We start from the raw sequence: 20,522 nt of genomic DNA, 5'->3' as shown, positions 1-20,522 counted from the left end.
TTGTTTACATTTATCAATTACTTACTATAAAAATGTATAACAACCTTAACTATGCATTTTAATGTAATGTGAGATCTACCAAATCTATTAAAGTGCAAAAGTTGTTTATTTCAAATGTTTTGAAATATTGTAGGAGTCATGTTAATAGCAAGTTATTTTAATTTTATTTGAAGGAAAAAAATTAATGTGTTTATTTTAAGAATTAGTTAAGACAATAAAAAATGTTTTATATATATATATATATATATATATATATATATATATATATATATATATATATATATATATATATATATATATATATACATATACGCAACATAAAGTATAATATTAAAAAATTATTAACATAATTCAAATATAATTTTAAACAGTTTTGATAGTTATAAATAGTTATAATAGTTTTAAATTACATATAAATTAAGCTAAACAAAATATATAATATACCTAAATTAATATACCTAAGTTATAATATACCTAAACAAAATATGTTATTTACACAAATATTAACATATATTATTTATATCTATTGAATATAAAATATATGGCAATTATACGGCGGAAAATGAAAAGTCATCAAATTTTACTTTTTTTATTTTTTGTCAACTTTTAGCAAATCAATATTGATGTAGACACATAAAAGTTTATTTAAAATATACCTTTAGTACTAAAATTAATTTAAGTCATTTTTATGCTTCTGAAAATTATGGTTTTTCTCATTGTCGCATCATTGTAAAATATTATTTTAACCATGAATTTATTTGCACAAGCCAAATTAATTTAGTATGAAAATGGAGCTAACATGTTCAATTTGTTGTTGGTCAGATTTTATACTTTAAAAAATACATATATTTCAAGAAAATAACAAAAGAACTTTTGCAATTTTCATGTAATGTAAGTTAACAAAAACATGATAAAGTTTTGTTTTTTCTAAAATTTATTGAAATAACCTAAATTTTTTAACAACGTATGCATAGGAATGAATTTGTTAAAGAACAGTTTAATTTTTAATTAAAGTCACGTAAGTTAAAACTTCATGCATTTATCAAAGTTCTGGCGCTATTTTGTTAAGTTTATGTTGATTACAAAATGAACATTTTTCATTCTAAATCCCAAGGGCTTTAAAATAATTTTAAATATATTTTTTAAATATTATTTTTTAATTTAAAAATATATTTTTTAACTATTTTTCTCTCATACTCACATTATGATTATAAGAGAAAAGTTCACAATGCATGCCAGTATCAAGCGTAACCAATCTAAATGTTTTATACTAATCCATAAATGCATCATCCAATGTTGCTGCTATTCAGGTTGATTATGCAGAAAATTTTAGGCATTTTTGTCAGAATGAGCCTCAAGCTGAACACTATGGACATTCAAATTTGTCTTTTCACTGAAGCAATCTGACAAAAAAATCTTAAAACTTTCAGTGTTGCATCTAACACTATGGATCACACAAAGACCTCCTTACTTGCAAGTTTAGATAAGTTATTGGAGTTTATTTCATTTAATACCCAGGATATTCACTCTTTTATAAATAATGTTATGTCTAAGTTTAAAATCAAAGTCGAGATGAGCACAAGAATGAATCTCTAAAAAAAATTGAACAAAATAATATTTCGGCATTTTTTTGCAGCAATGCATGGTTGAGGAGTTGTTGATGGCATTCGGGCTACTGCTTAGCAACTAACAAAGTTAAGTCAGGAAAAAATGAAATCCAATCAATAAATGATTTTGAGAATTCTCTTCAAGACAATAAAAAAGTTAAAAGACAAAGTCCTATACTTGCCAGAGGAAGAAAAGTCAGCGCACAATTGTGCCCTGCAAATATTAAAAATTATCCAGCAAGCAAAAAAGAAAAAGAAAAGATATCTCTAAATCCCACTACTTTTGTGAAATAAATGAAATAATTTTTATTTTAAAGTATATTCTTATTTGGTCAAAATTTTAGTTTTAGTAAAACTGTGATGGCAGTTTTTGCGTCAAATATATTTTAAAAGATTTAAATGTAAATACTTTGTATATTTATTAATACTATTTTAAAAATTCTACCTTATGAAAACACGACAATATGCATAAACATAAGAAGTGTAAGTAAAATCTTCAACAAACTCAAAAATTTTCTAATTTGAACGACTCAATAAGTCTATAAGTTAATAAATAAGTTGTCATACTGAAGTAATTTTTTCGCAAGACCAAGATCATTTTTTTTTTGATCCTTGGTCTTGCGAAAAAACTATTATTGATTTGATAACTTTATAAATCTTATGGTAAGTCACTCAGAAAGAGTGTCACTAGATATTTAAAATTGGTTTTGTTAATTACTTTATTGAATGAGTTCTATACTTTTGAATATGCTTTGTTGAGTAACTTGAAAAAATCTAACTCTTAATAATAGATATAAAAAATCCACACTATTATTCGCTCGGAAGCGTAAATGATGTAACATAAGTTAAATATATAGTATCAAGAAAACAAGTTTATTTTCTTTAGCCATTCACCTTTGATAAATTTTTATATATTTTTAATTGGTATGGAGTTCTCAATACCTTGTGTAATTTTCCAACACAATATGTGTTACTGATTCACAGAAATCTGACCTAAAAGTTGAAACAATTTTTTACCTTGTTTTCTATGTAACTTAAGTTAAATAGCATTTTCTGTAAAAGGTTCGCCCTCTTTCGGCCAGACTCAAAACTTTTTAGCTTATTTTTAAGACTAACAGCTTCCATAAAAAATAGTTAAAAATTCAATTTACAGTTTAAGTAGGCAAATATTTGATTAAGTTTTTGTGCTTGTAACGTAAGTTAAAAATGGAATTGCCCATATAGTTCAGTCATTTTTTATTCTAAATGAAGCATATTACACTATAATATAAAAATAATTTACACTGTATTAAATTAATGTACAGTACTTTAAACTGATACTTTGTACTTTTTTAAGGATTAACAATACCTCAGATAAATGACCATTGAAATGAAATGGGGCAGAAGACTAGTTGTAGTAGATACTTAGCTCACAATCCAAAAGTTCTAATCCACTGTACACTGCTGTTAGTTAACCTATTTATCTGTGCAGCTTGTTAAAAGTTTGTATTCAGGATTGAGAGAGTTAGCCTCATTAACTGTTGTGACTGGAGCTTTGGACAGGTAAATTGAATAAAAAGCTACAACAATAATAGCCGAAGCAAACAAAAAGCTACAAACAAACTTAATTTTCAAAATCACTTAAACTTCGAGTAAACTTAAACTTCGCGTAACATTTCTATTTTATTTTGAAAAAAGTTAAACTATTTTAATTTATGCTTTTACCTTTATTTGTTGCTGTTTTCGTTTTTTTTCAATTCTATATCCTAACCAATTCTTGGCAGGTGACATTATTTTTCGTACCAATTACTCACTTAAGAGCAGTAGTAATGCAGTGGTTAGAGCGCTTGCTTTAGAATCAGAGATAAGAAGTTTGTGTTTTATTCCCAGCTATAACCATATTTGCAACATAGGCAAAGGAAGGAGGCAAAAACTTCCTAGTTAAATACTCTGTAGCAAGACTAAAATAACTTCTCAGAGCACCTTAATAAGCAGATGAAAAAAATAATAACAGCTATTTAAATAAATAAAGTAACGATTGGTGAGAAGAAAAAAAAATTAAATGTTTTTTATTTTACTTTGAATGTCATTAATGGAACCCTTTTAGCTTATTTAATAAGCTGTTAGACATTTCTTAATAAAACAACCAATAATAACCTGTTTAACAGATCGTTTAAGGTGCTAAGTTAATCTGTAATAGTAGCAAACATACGAACAAAAAATATTTGTCAAAAATTTAAAAAAAAAAAGATTTTTTTTTTTTTTACAGGGATCCCAAACTTCTGATATTTTCTTTAATATGATCATAACACATGTTGTGTTCATATTAAAGAAAATGATAAAAAAAAAAAAAGCTTGCCTTCTCCGCTTTGTAAATGATGTCATTGACTTTTTTGTTTGTTTACATAATCAATCTCTTACGTAAACAAAAAAAATCAATGACATTATGTACTGAAACTCTTAGGAATAAAACGCGCTAGAATAAATTGTCAAGTCTGTAGATTGCGGCATATACTATGCTGACTTTTTGGCCTACAACAAAACAGAGCAGGCAAGCTTCAACTAAAATAAAAAAGTTAGTTCTTCTTGGTATGCATTTATTCTTTTGTTTTAATCAAAAAAGATTAGCTGATTTTTTGGCCTACAACAAAATGGAGAAGGCAAGCTTCAACTAAAATAAAAAAACGGAGAAAGCGAGCTTCGATAAAAATAAAAAAGTTAGTTTTTCTTGGTATGCATTTATCCTTTTGTTTTATTCAAAAATATTTAGCCCAAACATTTTTTTTTTTATCATTCTCTTTAATATAAACACAACATGTCTCAGTGCTTTGGAATCCCTTTAAATAACATTTAATAAAATAAAAATAAACCAAAAGCTTTTAATATTTGGAATAACTATATTTAAAAAAAAAATGCATTGGTTAAACCCTAACATTAAGCTATAACTATAAGCAACTATAGCATTAAGCTATAACTATAAGCAACTATAACAAACCTTAATATTATGTCATAACATTTATTAAACTAACATTTTTTTTAGTTTTTTTTAGGTGCTTCAACTTCACACATAACCGGTCAAAATATTTGACACAAACAAATAACAAAAAATAACTAAACCACACATTCTTTTTGAACAAATAAAATAAATATACCTGGATTTTTTCCATGTTGCTGCAAAAGTTTACCAAAGGTTAAACTAATAGCATGGGTACTCTTCTGAAAAATAAACATTAATTATATTATTCACTATTAACATATATCATAAAATTTATGTAAATAATAATAAACATAATACTGAATTCAATATTGTTTGTAACATATTTTTTAAAATAAAAAAATTTTAATTTATTTTTTTATCTTTTTTTTTTTTAACATTGTAATTTATTTAACTTTTAATTTATAACAATAATGACTTTAAACTCACATTTAACTTGCAAAATTCAATATATTGGAGCCACAGTTGTAAGTCATTCTAAATTTAAAATAAAAAACCAGGTAAATACACAAAAGAACAAACAAACTTTTTACATGATGAAATTCAAATTTTTTTTTTTCGAAATTGAAACAACCATACCCCAAACTTCATTAATCCTTTCTAAAATAGAAAAATAAATATTTAATTAAAGTGATTAAAAGTTAAGCTAAAATACTAAAATAAAATAAATATAAAAAAAATTATCTAAAAAAAAGCAACAATAAATATTACTTGTTTAAACTAAAATAAAAATTTCAGTTTCTACTTTAGTTTATTAGGTGAAACAAGATAAACATATATTACTACTTCAAAGCTCAAATATGTATCTATTACTGAAAATCAGTGCATTTACGTTTTTCTGTTGAAAAATAATGAAGCAGAGTTGTGAAACTCAAAACTACTATCTTAAAAAAAATTTCAGTTACATGCATACAACTAGTTTGAATACAAGTCATATATATACAATTAATTTGAATAAGTAACACTTTTATGTTTCACTGCTGAGTTAAATATACACTGCTGGGTTGAATACACACTGCTGGGTCGAATACACAAGTTTCATAGCGTTTAACTTAACACTATATAACTTTCTCTACAACTAAATGAAACTATTTCAATTTTTTTAGAAATCATCATATACTCACCTGAAACAATAAGTGAAGCCTTCGAGAAATTGACAATGATGCAGGATTGTGAAACTTCAATTTCAAACGCTTTAAATTAAATAATTACAAGTTAATGATACTTATTTTAAACTAATATAATAGTAACAGTAAAATTTAATTAGATAAACAATCACGGTATTCTTTTTATAACAAAACAAAACTTTAATTATAGGTAAATAACAAAGTCAAAAATAACATTAAATCAACAATATAAATTGAACTATGACAAAAAGAAAAAAAAGAAATGATGTTAAAAGATTAAACTTTTGTTTATTTAACACTTTGTTAAAGAGCTCAAATAAAAAATTACCTTCGATCTTATCTGCCGCAGTTTATCGAGCTTCATTTCATACTACATATATAAAAAGTATACCATCAAAGCAAAACCAATAATCTGATAAAAACATACTATCATAACATAAAATATGGTACTTTTATAATAAATAAAAAAACTACTTCTAAATAATTGAGTATATCTTTTTTTTCTACAATTCTTTTTTGAAGTTTGTATTCAAAATCTGTTCGTCTTTTAATGATATTTCTACAAAAAAAAAAGTTCAACTCATGAACTGAATTGTATTTTAGTCAAAAACAAATTATACAAATAAATTTATAATTTGCAGCACTTGATTAACAAAATAAAACAGTAGCCATAATAGGCATTAAACAAACTATATATAGTTTTTTGAATATTATTTGACATACTTAATCTCTTCTTTGGAAAATACTTCTTCTTTTCCTAACTCCTCCAGCTCAGGAAGCATTGATTCTAACTTCTCAAATACAACCTCAGCCATTTTCTATAGCTACAAAGTCAAAACTTAAATCAAGGTTTCAATGTAAATTTTTGAAAAACTTTTAAAAAGTGATGTAACTTTTTTGAAAAAACTAAAAGAAAAAAAAAACCTCTTTTATTTATTACAAATTGAAATATTAATAATTACTCATAATAAATTTATGAAAAAACAAAATAAACAATTTTATTAAATGAAAAAGTAATATTAAAAAATAACTTAATTATTAAAATATTGAAAAACAAACATATAAAAAACATAGTTATATGTTTTAAAGGTATGCGTATAAAAAAATCTTATGTAAATGTTTTAAAGATATATCATAAAATTGCCTAAGTTTGTTCACTTAAGCTTTGAACATTCATATCTCGTGCATAAATAAATGTTTTTTCTATTTTTTTCTTTCTGAATTATACAAACAACAATATCAATTCATTTATACAAACAATTATATCATTAATTTATATTGTAAAGATAAAAATAAAAAACTAGTACTCAATATTTTATTTCAAATGAAAACAGTTTGACGGAACATTCAATACCACCTCAAGTTTGATCACTATATAAATTCCAATCAACACATCGCAATATTAAAAAATTAACATATCAACAACATATCACAATTTCACAAATTTAGCATACAAGTAACACATCATAATAACATCACAATAGCACAAATTTAACATCAAAAATTATGAAAACTAATTTTATAATGTTATTTTATAATAAAATAATGAAATAAAATTGTTTAATTAAAATATAAAAAAAGTTTTTTTTAACTAACAACTTTGATTTAGCAAACAAGTTTATTTAATAAATAATAAGTTTATTATTATAAGATGACTTTTAGACATGACATTGACTGTTAAATTTTATCGTCACTTTCAAAGTTTGCTTATTTTAAATTTTAGCAATATTCAAGATTTTGAAAATTTTAATTACTAAGGAATTGTTTCAGCGAGGTGCAATTAAATATATATCTTTAATAATTGATTCACATACATTTTCACAACCTACAATTCACGACATTCCTGCTAATTGTTGTTTTTATCATTTGGTGACGCATTATGCATAATCCGTAAGTGACTGAAGTTATAGTATTTTAAAATTTACAGATTTTGAAGAAAAAGTATACTTAATATTTAAAAATCGAAAAAAAATTTTTTTTAATATTGTTAACTTGGTGACTCTTGATAATATTTGTGCTAAATTTGATCATTTGATTCAATATGTATGCATAATTTCAAAACTCATATTTTGCAAATAAATAATTTCAGCAGATTTCAAATAAACATCATTTTTTATGATTCTTATGCACCAAATGACAACAAATATTATTGGAAAAAAAAAAGTTTGTAAAAATAAAAAAACCCAGGCATTTTTGTAAAAATAAAAAAAACCCAGGCATTTATTTTAAAATGGCCAAAGTTACATGACGACCGAACATAAGCGATTTTATTATGCATACAAAAAACGAATTTAAATGTTTCAAAGGTAAATGTAAAAAAGTAAAAATAGATTGAAAAAATTCATAATTAAAACAAAAACAAATGGAAAAACAAAAAAATCATACACAGGAGCTCAATGAAAATCTTTTTATTAAATTAAATATAACTGAATAATTCTTTAAATATAAATAAAAGAAACTAATAGAAAACATATGAACTCTTCTCCTTTAAAACTAAAACATTTCAAATCTTGTACATCATTATTTTCATAAATATTATTATTAACATAATACATGTAATTATTTAATTTACCTATTTACAATTATTTAAACCAATTAGTTTGTCTGGCAATTCTCTTTTAGTAAGTTTAATATCAAGCACTTAATAAAATTTCTTTCATTGAAAAAATGATTTAAAGAAAGAAGTTACACTACTTAGTCTAATGAAAACTTGAACGTTCAACTTTTCATAAAAAACTTAAACCTTCAACTTTTCATAAAAAACTTGAACCTTCAACTTTTCATAAAAAACTTGAACCTTCAGCTTTTCATAAAAAACTTGAACATTCAGCTTTTCATAAAAAACTTGAACGTTCAACTTTTTATAAAAAACTTGAACGTTCAGCTTTTCATAAAAAAACTTGAACCTTCAGCTTTTCATAAAAAAACACAACGTTAAACTATTTTTATTAACTTTCTAACAATCTTCTTTTAAGATAAGGAGGACACAAATCAGTCGGAGTTTTTTCATTCTAAAAAAAAAAACAAAAAAAACCTAATAAAACACACTTTTAAATAGTAAAAAAATATAACAAAAACAACTCAAAGAATAGAGAAAAAAACTTAAAAATTAAAAAAAAAGATTTAAATGAGAGGCAACAATATGAAACAATATTGTGCATATTTTTAAAGAAACAACCAGCTGAACATACTGAGTTTGAACTAACAAGTAATGAAAAGTTTTTCAACTTTTAAATTCAAGTTAATGAATAACAAACTTAATGAAATAAGTAATTAATTATAATATATTACATTATATATTATATACTTATATTATAAGTAGGGGTGTACCGGAATTTTGGCCGAATTTTGTGATATTCAACTCATTCCGGTTCGGGCCGGAATTACAATGAGTAAAGCTGGAATTTAGTTTTAAGCTTTATTTTTTAATACATGTGACACAGACACTGTAAATTAAATCAAAAAATATTTGTCCTACAAGGAAATAAATAACAATAGCTAAACCTAAGTAAAAAATACAAATTTATAAATGAACACAATGAAATTTTATTTGCAAAAATCAATTAAGGATTTAAAATAATCAAGTAAGGATTTCTGGAAATTTAGGAATATTGTGGTGCAAAAATAAAAGCTGCTCTCCAGTTTTCGGTAACAAACTAATTTTCCCTCAAAAATGTTATCTGCCTCTGAGAATAGTCTCTTTGAATAGACAGATGAAGCAGGGGCTATATGAGGAAAGTAAACCTTATTATTGCTCCACCATTTTAACACTGCTTCATTTTCTAATTTACCTATTCTTTTCCCAGCCACAAAACAATCTATTTCTTTTTTATCTCTTCATCTGTTATTCCTATACTTTTTCTTTGCTTTTTTCTTTTAGGGTTACTTTTTCTTTCATCTTCTAGCTCATAGCAATTAAGAAAACTTTTTGAGATTGTCATTCTTAAATTTGATGCATATAAAGCTGATGTAGATGGCTGACAACCTTTATTTGTTGGTGAGGAATTAGAATTATCGAACGAAGATGAATCCGTTTCTGACATATCCATATTAGCTTATTTTTGTGAATTTATTTGACCCTTTATCTCGGACAAAAGCCAAATTTTAGCCAAACTTTTTTGCTCATCAGGGAAAAGTGACAGCTTATACCTTGGATCAACAGCTGTGGACAAAACATGTACTTTACTCATTAGTACATTAATTTTAATGAAACATTACTCATGAATCTTTTTTCAATAGACTCTCTTAGCATCTTTTTCATTGATTGGACTCTAGAATCATCTGCAAGGTTTCCAAGAAAACTATGTAGTGCACGAGTATGGCTAATTACTGATGACAACATTGATTTTGATTTACTGACTTTATCAGTAATCATAAAAAATGATTGTAAAAGTCTCAATACATTTTCAATTAACTCCCATTTAGGCCTTGGAAACCAGTGGAAACCGCAACCGGTTAACCGGTTTTTTGTTTTTCCAACCAAAAACCGTTTTTTTTTAGAAGAAAAAAACTGATTGCTAATTAAACATTTTGATAAATACTTTGAATTTTCTACTGGTATTAAGTTATTACCAGATTTACCACAGATTTCTTTTTTTGAGAAGTTATCAATTGATATTGAAAATACAAATATTGTTAGTATACTGAATTTTAAAGAGTACTTTGATAATGCATTTACTTTTATTTATTTCTATATTTTTTTTTTTTTTACCAATCATCAATATATTACAGATTGACAAAATATTTTAACAATGTTTAAATTTTATAATATTTATAATATTTAAAACAAAACAATCCAACAAAAATAAGTACCACTTACTTGAAGTATTTTGTCTACTTTTCTTTTAGACAAATTTTCTCATGTGAATTGTGATAACAATCTCAAATTAAAAATAATGAAACAAGAAAAACAAATTTGTTGTTAACAAATTTGTTTTTGTTATGTTAAGAAGTGCTGACTTTTGTATTACATTAAATATTATAAATTGTAGCATATTTGTCATTATTCTATTGTAAACAGATCATATTCATGAGCTGCAATATAATAAAAATAATAGATAAAAAATTTTCATTAAATAAATAAAATGATGATCCAAGTTCATTAATAGTGCAGATTTGAACTAATTAAATAATAAATAATAAATTATAATAAAGTTTTTGTAATAGGTTATTGTTTATAATTTATTGTATAATTCGTTGTACCTATGTTGCAACAATTGCGTAAGAAATTATGCCATAGAGAATTCGGAAAACCTATATAAATTGTACAAAGCAGAGAGAGACAGAGAGAAATATATAACTGTAATAGAAATACAGTTGTCTTGATTTTACAAAAGTAATAAAGTATTACTGTATATTTATAAAAATTAATTTTTAATGAATAATGACAAAAATTAAGTCTTTTGTTTTAGCCGAACTATGAACAGCAAAAGATCTGGAGTATGGCAAACATTTCAAAAAGAAACACCAAATATGGCAAAATGTACAACATGCCATTCAGTTTTAAAATGTGCAGGTGGGTGTACATCAAATTTGGCAAACCATCTTAGAGCAAAACAAGATTGAAATTAATAAAAATGAAGAGCCTAATCCAACTCAGACTAGTCAGCCAACACAGAAAAAAGCAAAAACAAGTATGTTAAAATTCATACAAAGAACGTCAATGGAGGAATTATTGGCCAAATGTGCAGGGTATGATGGGTTTTCCACTCATGCCATGAGATATTCAAGTGCTATTGCAGAATTTATAACAAAACATGACTATAAAATGCCTAGGAGCGAAAAAACAATTAAAAAATTGATCATAGGCTTTTCTAAAGAGAAAAAATTGGAATTAAAGGATAAGTTAATGAGAATGGCACAATCTGGAACATGTTTCTCAATAACAATAGATAAATGGACAAGCTGTAACTCCAAAAAGTATTTAAATGTAACATTGCATTTTCAGGAGGATAGTTATAAATTAAGACTTACTAGCATAGAAGGATTCACATGATTCATACAAAGTTCAGTCATTAGTTGAACAAAAACTGATGGAATATGGTATTAAATTTAGTCATATATTGACATCAACAGAAGACGTAGCTAGCATTATGAAAAAATATGGACAATTAATTGGAATTGAAAACCAATTTTGCATCAATCATGCTATTCGTATAGCTGCTCTAGACACTTTTTACAAAAAAGTATCTGTAGTCGATAACCCAGTTGATAAAATATCAGATTCTGACAGTTCAGATTCTGATGAGGAAACTGAAAATCAGTTAAACTCTTTTTCTGGAGATCATAATTTAGATATAGATGTTGTCTGTAATAATGAAATTGAATACAGTTTCGAAGATGCAAACATTAACGATGTATTACAAAACTCAAGAAAGGCTATCAAATTTTTCAGAAGGTCCCCAGTAAAAAACGACCTTTAAAACGATATGTTGAAGAGATAAATGGCAAAAAACTTTCACTTATATTAGACTGTAGAACCAGATGGAACTCACTTATACCTATGATGGAAAGATTTGTGCAACTTAAAGCTTGCATAAAAAACGCACTGGAAGAAATAGGGCATGAAGATTTATACAATGAAAAGGATTTATACAAATAATTCTTTGAAAATAAGAATTTCAGAAAGGTGAAATAAAGAATTAATTACATTGCATAAACTCCTACAGTGTAGAAATTTTCTAAAAACAGAGTTGGTGGAACTTTCATACTTGCCTAAGGTGGCTACATTGTCTTTAGCAACAATATTAGCTGAAAAATTATTTAATGATCCAGATTTACAACCAACTATAAATGAGGATATGAACGAAAATCAAGTTGAGCTGATAGCAACAGCATCAGAATCGCCATCTTTAGTGCAGCAATTGCATAAATCAATATATGAAGTGTTGCAGGTTCCAAAAGCATGTGGAAAGGCAAACAAAGACAGTTTTGTTTCATCCTTTCAAAATGAACTAAAAATGTGTCACTAAGACAAAATTGACAACTGTCCAAAACTTATTAAATGCTCTGGAATCGATACAACCTACATCAACAGAAAGCAAGAGTATTTTTCAATTGCCGGTAACTTCTGTACAAAATTACGTTCTTCAATGAAATTTGATCTGTTGGATGCACTAGTCTTCCTAAAATATTACTTTATTATAAAAATGATTATTAAGTGACAGTTGCTTTATTATGTGTGCTTTTTGCAGTGCACTTTAAACTATTCTTATTGTCAAAAAAAAACGATCTTGCTAAATTTTGTTTTCTTAGACTCTTTTTTGTTTTCTTCAGTTTACAAATCCAATTCCAGTAAAAAATTTCAGTAGGTTATGTTGGATTTTTCGATTAATAATAAAAGTTCATTTTTGTAATATAAAAACCTGTGTAAAACCAGTTTTACAATTTAAAAAAAACCGGTTAACCGGTTTTAAAACTTGAAAAAACCGAAAACTGGTTTTTTGAAATTCTCTGGTTTTCTCCGAGCCCTACTCCAATTAACTTGAACTTAATAGTAAATTTATTAAATGAGGGTGGTCTGCTGTGTAAAGTAGTATAGATCTTTTGAGAGTCTCAATTCTATCCAACATTAAATATGTACTATTTCACTATGAAATATGTCAGCTGCAGAAATGTCATTAAATAAAACGGTTTTTAATTTTTCATGATACTGGTAGCATTGTTTCCTTAAAAAACTTTCTACTTGAAATTAGGTATTGTGGTTGCAAGTGAGCAATCAGTTCAATAAATCTCTGATCTTCAACTACAGAAAAAGGTTGATTGTCCATCACAATAAAATTTATTATTCTTTGAATAACTTTGGAGGAGTGAGAGTCCTTTATCCTCCAAATTTTTTTAGGAACAAAATCATCTATGCTAGTTTGTGTCTGCGACTAAATTACTTCCAATTTTCTCTCTCGTGGTGTCTTTTTTTTGATTTTTTTTTCTTTTTCTGTTCTTCTTGTTTAGCCTCATCATATGTATCCATTTGATATTTTTTTAAATGCATATGAAGTGGTGTTGCGCTAAAAGTTTTTAGGCTGCTACCACTTTTAACATTTTTGTGGCATAACTTACATTCTGCTAATGTATTTGTGACATCATTTATTTTAAAATATCTCCAAACAAATGAAGAAAATGAAGACATTTTTCGATGTTCAAATGTTAATTAAATTTAAATAGTTAAAAACTATAGGATGATTTTAGTACAAATACAGTAAAAATTTATATTTTAATCTAAATAAAATAAAAAATATAGAATTAATTTTAAATATAAATAATGCAGTTAAAAAAAATTATGCAGTTAAAAATTTACAACACATAAAATAAAAACATATAAAAACAACATTTAAATAAAATAAGAATAAAAATTATAAAATATAAAATATTAAAATATGAATATTAATTATATAGCTAAGAAAAGCATGCTTTCACTTTAATCTTGGATGTAAAAAATAACAAATATAGTTCTTGTTCTAGCTGGAATTATATTTATATTTCTGGCAAACATGGTTCCGGCTGGAATTGTAAAAAACCCATACCGGTACAATTATAAGTATATTATATATACATATTATAACCAAATTATAATATAATTAAATAAAATTTAAAATAAGTTAATAATATATTATTGATTAAAGTTAACAAATTTTAGTAAATTGGAAAATTAGTTAAATGTCAAATCACAAGATAATATAGAAATATGTATGTTTGTTTTATATATATATATATATATATATATATATATATATATATATATATATATATGTTTGTGTTCTTTCTAAACTTCAGATACAGTAATTGTTCAGTCATAAGTTACTATATATATGTTTGTGCTCGAGTGAACCTCTGGTGCTGTGTTTACTCAACCATTGGTGACTATATGCAGATTTGTGTTCTGTGTGAACTTTTGCCGTGGTGTTAACTCACCAAAAAGTTTTTTCTTATTTTCTTTTTTTATTAATCACTCCCCAAGGCCAAGAAGATTACTACAGAAAAGGAGGCTACTTAATTGTGGTTAAAACCCTCTCTCAACTCTATAACTAGAAAACACAAAACTTGACTAACAAGGCTGCAGCGTGGAGAAACAAGTTGAGCACGGTACTACCAGGGATGTGGCGGGGATCTAACTTGGAATTTCTTGCCTATGAAGCAAGCGCTTTAACACTACAGCACTTCCACAAATGTATGTTTGTGATTTATTTAAACCTCTGGTGCAGTGTAAGCTCACCCATAGTAATTATATGTATGTTTGTGTTCAAACTATTTTTAATAAAGATTATATTTAATTAATAGATTTCAAAAAATAAACAGATTTTATCAGTTACCAGTAAGATATTTGTAAATACAATCTATGCTCATAAATAAAACTTTCATCATATGAACTTTACATATTGAATTAATAAGAAACCAAAAAAATTTTGAATCTAATTGTTAAAAAAACGCTTCTCCCTTCTTAACACAAAAAAAAATTTTTTAGTTGCTTTCACATATTTTAATCTATGATGGAGAGATTTTCACATATTTTAATCTATGATGGAGAGACAAGTATTTACATCTATGATGGAGAGACAAGTATTTACATCTATGATGGAGAGACAAGTATTTATATAGTGAACTAGTTGGTAGATGATAAGAAAAAGATTTTTTTAATATATATTGCAAATCTATTTTGCATTCCTTCGAAACTAAATTTAAACTTTTAATTTTCAAAATCATATTTAGTTTGAAGTTTTTTAATTTAAAAAAATATTATTGAACAATCTGTTTGCTTTTTTTTTTTAAAAAAAACAACCTTGGGGAGGTGAATCAACTTTTTTTAAAAGTGTTACATAAATAATGTTACAAAAGATAACTTGAATTTTCTAAAAGATAAAAGTTTTTGCTTAATGCGTTGTTGAATGCGTAGGTAATACTTAAATATTTTAGAGTAATACTTAAATATTTTAGATTAGGTTCAGAACCATCATGGTCACATTTCTACTTATAGGATTCAGTTTTCTAGGCAAAGTCAAGTTGACACTAAAAGTAATACCAGAGCATTATTATTAATGCAATGAAGTGTATTTTTTTTTTTTAAACATCTTTACTTCCAACAAGGCAGCAAGCAACCACTATTAGACTTGGAAGTTACTGGAAGAGAAAAGATAAAGTTTATAGAGTAAGATAACGATTAACAGATGACTTAAAAGATTGCTAGTCATATGAATCAGGAAAACAAGATGAAGGGAGTGAATTTCAAAGAACTGATGTTCGAAGGAAAAAACTAGACAAATAAGAATTTTTGGAGCACTTAGAAACAGTCACAATAAATATTCCATACAAGGACGGATTTGAGATTTATAGAGATAAAGAATCTTATAGAAATAGAATCCTGAGTAAGAAATTTGCAAGCACAATAAAAAGATGCTAATTTGGCTGATGATAATTTTACAATCGATTTGATATATACTTTCCAAGAAATATCAAAAGTAAGAGTTAATTCTTGAAGACGAAGAGTAGATTCATTAGGTAAATTACAGTTCATGAATATAGAAGTTCAGACACTGAGAGCCCTATGCTTTATCAGAAGTAAGATTCTTTTCAGGCTCAAATGCCCCCTTCAACTTAAAATAACTGAAAACATGACTAAAATACCTTAAACATAAAAAACCATCGCCACCACCTAATTGCTTTAATCAATTATTTACCAATATTTGTGGTCTTCAAAATAACTTTTCATTTGTGGTCTTCAAAATAACTTTTCATTTGTGGAAAGTCTTGTAAAATTCACCAGACTTACTTGCTCTTTGTGAGAAAACTTAGAACCCCACTACTTCACCTTGAATTTCAGTGTTAATGGTAACTACATTTTGATTCACAAAGATTCCTATAGTTACATGCTCGACCTGGGCATATACATATGCATTAACATTAAATTAATTTGTCTCAGAATCAAGTTTGAATCCTCTGACTATTCTTTTATGTGCTATTATTTTATGTGCACCTCGACACTCAATCACCTTTTTTTTTGTAATTCAACTCTCTTTTGTTCGAACCCTGTTTTGTATTTGATTTCTCCATAAATACGCTTAAAATGGTGCACTTGGAAGAGTTTTTAAAATCATTGAATCGCACTTTTCTAACTGCAGTATTAATACAATCTTCGAAGATGTTGGTCTTTTTTATTTCTAATAACTTCTGAGATACCACAAAACTCCATATTTGACAACAAAACTAAATACTGCATTCCTGAAAAATGTCACTTTTTATTGCTTAGAACAGCCATCTAATCTAAAAATGGCTGGTGAATCCAAAGCCCAATTATTTAATGCTAATATTTATTTCAATTAATATGTTGTTGGTTATAATATATTAATTCCTATATTAATGGTTGCCAACATTCTTACTGAGTCATCAACCTAAAGTTTTTTTGGATTATCTTTTGCAACTGACCTCTCATAGAAACAATATACAATCTGTTACATAATCAGCACCTTTCTTTTTTAATGTTATTACTTCCCGATGTGAGCCCAATACTACCAGGGACGTGAAAGTATTGTTTAAGACATCCATTATAGATTGAGTGGATGTCTTCAGTAAAATATATAAAAACAGAAAAATGTTAATGCTACAAAAATATAGATAAAAATAAATTTGTAGTTTTTTATTATAGACATTGCAGTCACAACAGTCATGATGATAGCCATCGCACAGTTTAAAATTGTAGCAGATATTATCACACAATTTATTCCACTAATTCACTAAACAATTTGTAAAGCTATGATGAAGCTGTTTATTATTTTTTAATCATTTTGAAATACTGGTATATTATATATAGATTAACTCAAATATTGGGAAACTGAATACTCAGAAGATTTAAACATTCATAAAATTTTTCTGAGCAACCAGACAAATTGCGTTGTGCTTTTTCTAGCTCAACTTTGTCACCTTTGTAATTTGGATTCTGAGTCAATATTGCTAATTTTAGGTGGAGCTTTACAAAAGCTGTAAACAATACTTTGAGTAATCAAAAAGTGAATGTACATTATTACAGGATACTGTTTGGTTTATTTGACACATCCTTTATATGGCTTTGATTATATATACATCTAGACAAAACATCAACAAGATTTTCTTTTTTCTTTTTAATTTTTCATAATTTATACATTTATTCTTAAAATATATCATTTTTACGGTTTAACTTCATTACATTATTTGTTTTCAATGGAATTGTGTAATTGTAACCATTTAATTTGCCAAGTTAAATTAATTGACATTGGTCTCATTTAAGAATAGAAACCATAGTGACCATTGTTGTTAATATTGTTTAATTTAATTTAATTAAATTGCTAATAACTTAGTAGCACTGGCAAAAGATCAATTTAAAAAATAGCATGTGTTTTAAAAATTTAAATAACTCAATACGAACAAAAATACTTTTTAAATATATACCTCTTATAAATACTACTCTTCAATATATAAAATACATCCTATAAATAAACCATACCTCTTTCTTTAAAAAAGATTTAAACAAAAAAGATTTAAAAGAAATTTAAACTTCTTTTAGTCAACTTTAAATATTATATATCTTACTCAACATAATTACAAGTTATACACTTTTAAAAGGTAAATGTATAAAGCTACCTTATTTTGAATAACAAGAGAAGCACCATGTCGATGTAATAATTCAGCAACATCAGCTCTCTCCTCCTCACATGCTAAATGTCTAAAATTATAAATATAAAATCTTAAAAATTTTTCTATTAAACTCAACACAAAATTTCATTTACTATCATCATTGCATGTAAATAGTAAAATAACATGATTAATTGCTTCAACATATTCACACTACAGTTAATTTTTTTATGCAATATTTTGCATAACATTAAATGTTACAAATAGTGACATTTAGTGTAAACTTTACACTGAAACTAGTATAAGTATGAAATTCAGTCTGTTAATAACATTCCATATCATGAATATTATTCACAACTGTGACCAGAAAATATAGAAGAAGTCATTAATTCGAGTTGCTTAAAAACATTAGTGACACAAGTAAAGCCACATTAATTTTCATCTACCGACATGTTTAGATAAGCATATGCTTACTAGTTTTACTAATCTTTAAAGCATACAGCTATTTCAGAAAAAAGAAGAAAAAAATTAAGAATGAAAAAAAAGATTGCTGCCTCATGCTAAACTTTAGGGGATGTAGCAAAACTCCTTTGTGGAAGCAGGCTAAAAGATAGCCAATGTATGAACTGAAGCCCCCCACAGCACGCAGTGCTTATCTAAACACGCATTTTAGTTTTATACATACATACATACATAAATATATATATATATATATATATTTTAAAATAAAACTGCTTTTTGTGGATTAATTTCTATTTGTTAAAAATATATTTATTTTTACAATATTTCGAGGGAGTATTGATACCTTCGTTATCAGTATACGCAAGTACATTAAAAACCATTACCATTTTTTAATATACTTGATAACAAAATTAATCCATAAAAAAAAAGTTTTATTTTAAAATATTTATATAAATAAAATCTATTGAAGATGTCAACATTTAATATGTGTGTATATATATATATATATTATATATATATATATATATATATATATATATATATATATATATATATATATATATATATATATATATATATAAATTTATATTCTGGTAAAACATCAAACCATTGTTGTGATATTTAAGTTTAATTAAAACTTTTTTTCTCAACATATTAATTAAGAATTGTCATATAAAAGTACAAATCTTACAACAACAAAAATACATACAATGGTGTGTTTCCTTGAGAATCTTGAATATCTATTTTGCAATTATGGTCTAATAATAGATTTACAATTTTTATATTCCCTCTAAAATTAAAAAAACCACATTTTTATCAAAGTAAAACACGCAAAAGTAAAAATAAATCAAGTTAGAAAAACAGTTTATAAATACTTTTAAAATACTTTTATAGTGTGAAACATTTGATATCAAATTTTATTAGAAAAAATATAGTTTTATAAAGTATTTAATAGATTGTATTTTAAAAATTTATGAAGTATTTAATGTTGCTTATTTTTTAATTAACACTTAACAAAATTAGTTATTTTGATCTTAGTTATAAGAAGTGAGACCACTTATAAGAAGTGAGGCCATAAGACCACTTGTCTGGCCACATGCTGTATTCCTTTAATCAACTCTTTTTTTGCATTTTTGTAAACGTCCAGTTCGTTGCCGAGTACACAAAGTTAGTTTTTGTAGACTGTTTATCTATGAAAAGCTTGTTAAAATTATATTTTAATTATAATCTTCATCCAATACTTTGAATGCCTGGTGCTAATTGTTGTACTTATAGATGCAGCGCTTCTAGAAGACATAAAGAGGTTTCAATATTTAAAGTTGCTAATGATAGTTTTAATACTTCTTGATGGAAATGTCTGCCATTATTCTTTAAGATCCTGTTGAAGATTTAAGTTTAAGGACTCGAATAGAAATAAGGCATCTTTTTATTTTAGAAAAGCATTATCTATTAGATATGATATCTTATAATAACATTATAAGATCATTACTGAAATTTGACCTATACAAAAAGAATCTGCATCCAACATGCATCTAATCTGCATCTTTGATTTGAATCATCTAACAATGTCTTTGAATTGAAATATATGATGATGATAGTTTTTCCTTCACCATTAATATAATTTCTTGGCTCTCTCTCATTCCAGATGATCACTCAATATATACAAAAAAAAGATCTACGAAACATAACACTTGTACTATAAAATTTGAGACTGGCTTTAAACTTCAATATATCATTTATAGACCATCCATCCTT

The 20,522-nt window shown here is 25.8% G+C and overlaps 2 protein-coding genes across 2 annotated transcripts in view; both read right to left on the bottom strand.

Annotated features, from left to right (window-relative positions):
- Positions 1-6,625, bottom strand: part of LOC100201675 (U3 small nucleolar RNA-associated protein 6 homolog) — a 49,458-nt gene extending 42,833 nt beyond the window's left edge. Inside the window, exons 1-7 of the mRNA XM_065803240.1 lie at positions 6,432-6,625; positions 6,183-6,267; positions 6,037-6,078; positions 5,706-5,774; positions 5,161-5,181; positions 5,011-5,058; positions 4,739-4,802 (exon numbers count right to left, since the gene is read on the bottom strand). Of these exons, the coding sequence (XP_065659312.1) occupies positions 4,739-4,802; positions 5,011-5,058; positions 5,161-5,181; positions 5,706-5,774; positions 6,037-6,078; positions 6,183-6,267; positions 6,432-6,523 (421 nt within the window). The 5' untranslated portion in view covers positions 6,524-6,625. The remainder of the gene's footprint in view (positions 1-4,738; positions 4,803-5,010; positions 5,059-5,160; positions 5,182-5,705; positions 5,775-6,036; positions 6,079-6,182; positions 6,268-6,431) is intronic.
- A 1,462-nt stretch (positions 6,626-8,087) lies between these two features.
- Positions 8,088-20,522, bottom strand: part of LOC100201316 (26S proteasome non-ATPase regulatory subunit 10) — a 36,325-nt gene continuing 23,890 nt past the window's right edge. Inside the window, exons 5-7 of the mRNA XM_065803239.1 lie at positions 19,477-19,557; positions 18,315-18,396; positions 8,088-8,719 (exon numbers count right to left, since the gene is read on the bottom strand). Coding sequence (XP_065659311.1) covers positions 8,657-8,719; positions 18,315-18,396; positions 19,477-19,557 — 226 coding nt within the window. The 3' untranslated portion in view covers positions 8,088-8,656. The remainder of the gene's footprint in view (positions 8,720-18,314; positions 18,397-19,476; positions 19,558-20,522) is intronic.

Source organism: Hydra vulgaris, chromosome 08 (assembly GCF_038396675.1).
Source record: "Hydra vulgaris chromosome 08, alternate assembly HydraT2T_AEP".
Taxonomy (NCBI): Eukaryota; Metazoa; Cnidaria; class Hydrozoa; order Anthoathecata; family Hydridae; genus Hydra; species Hydra vulgaris.
The sequence above is the reverse complement of the archived record's forward strand: the minus strand, read 5'-3'. Positions and strand labels throughout refer to the sequence as shown.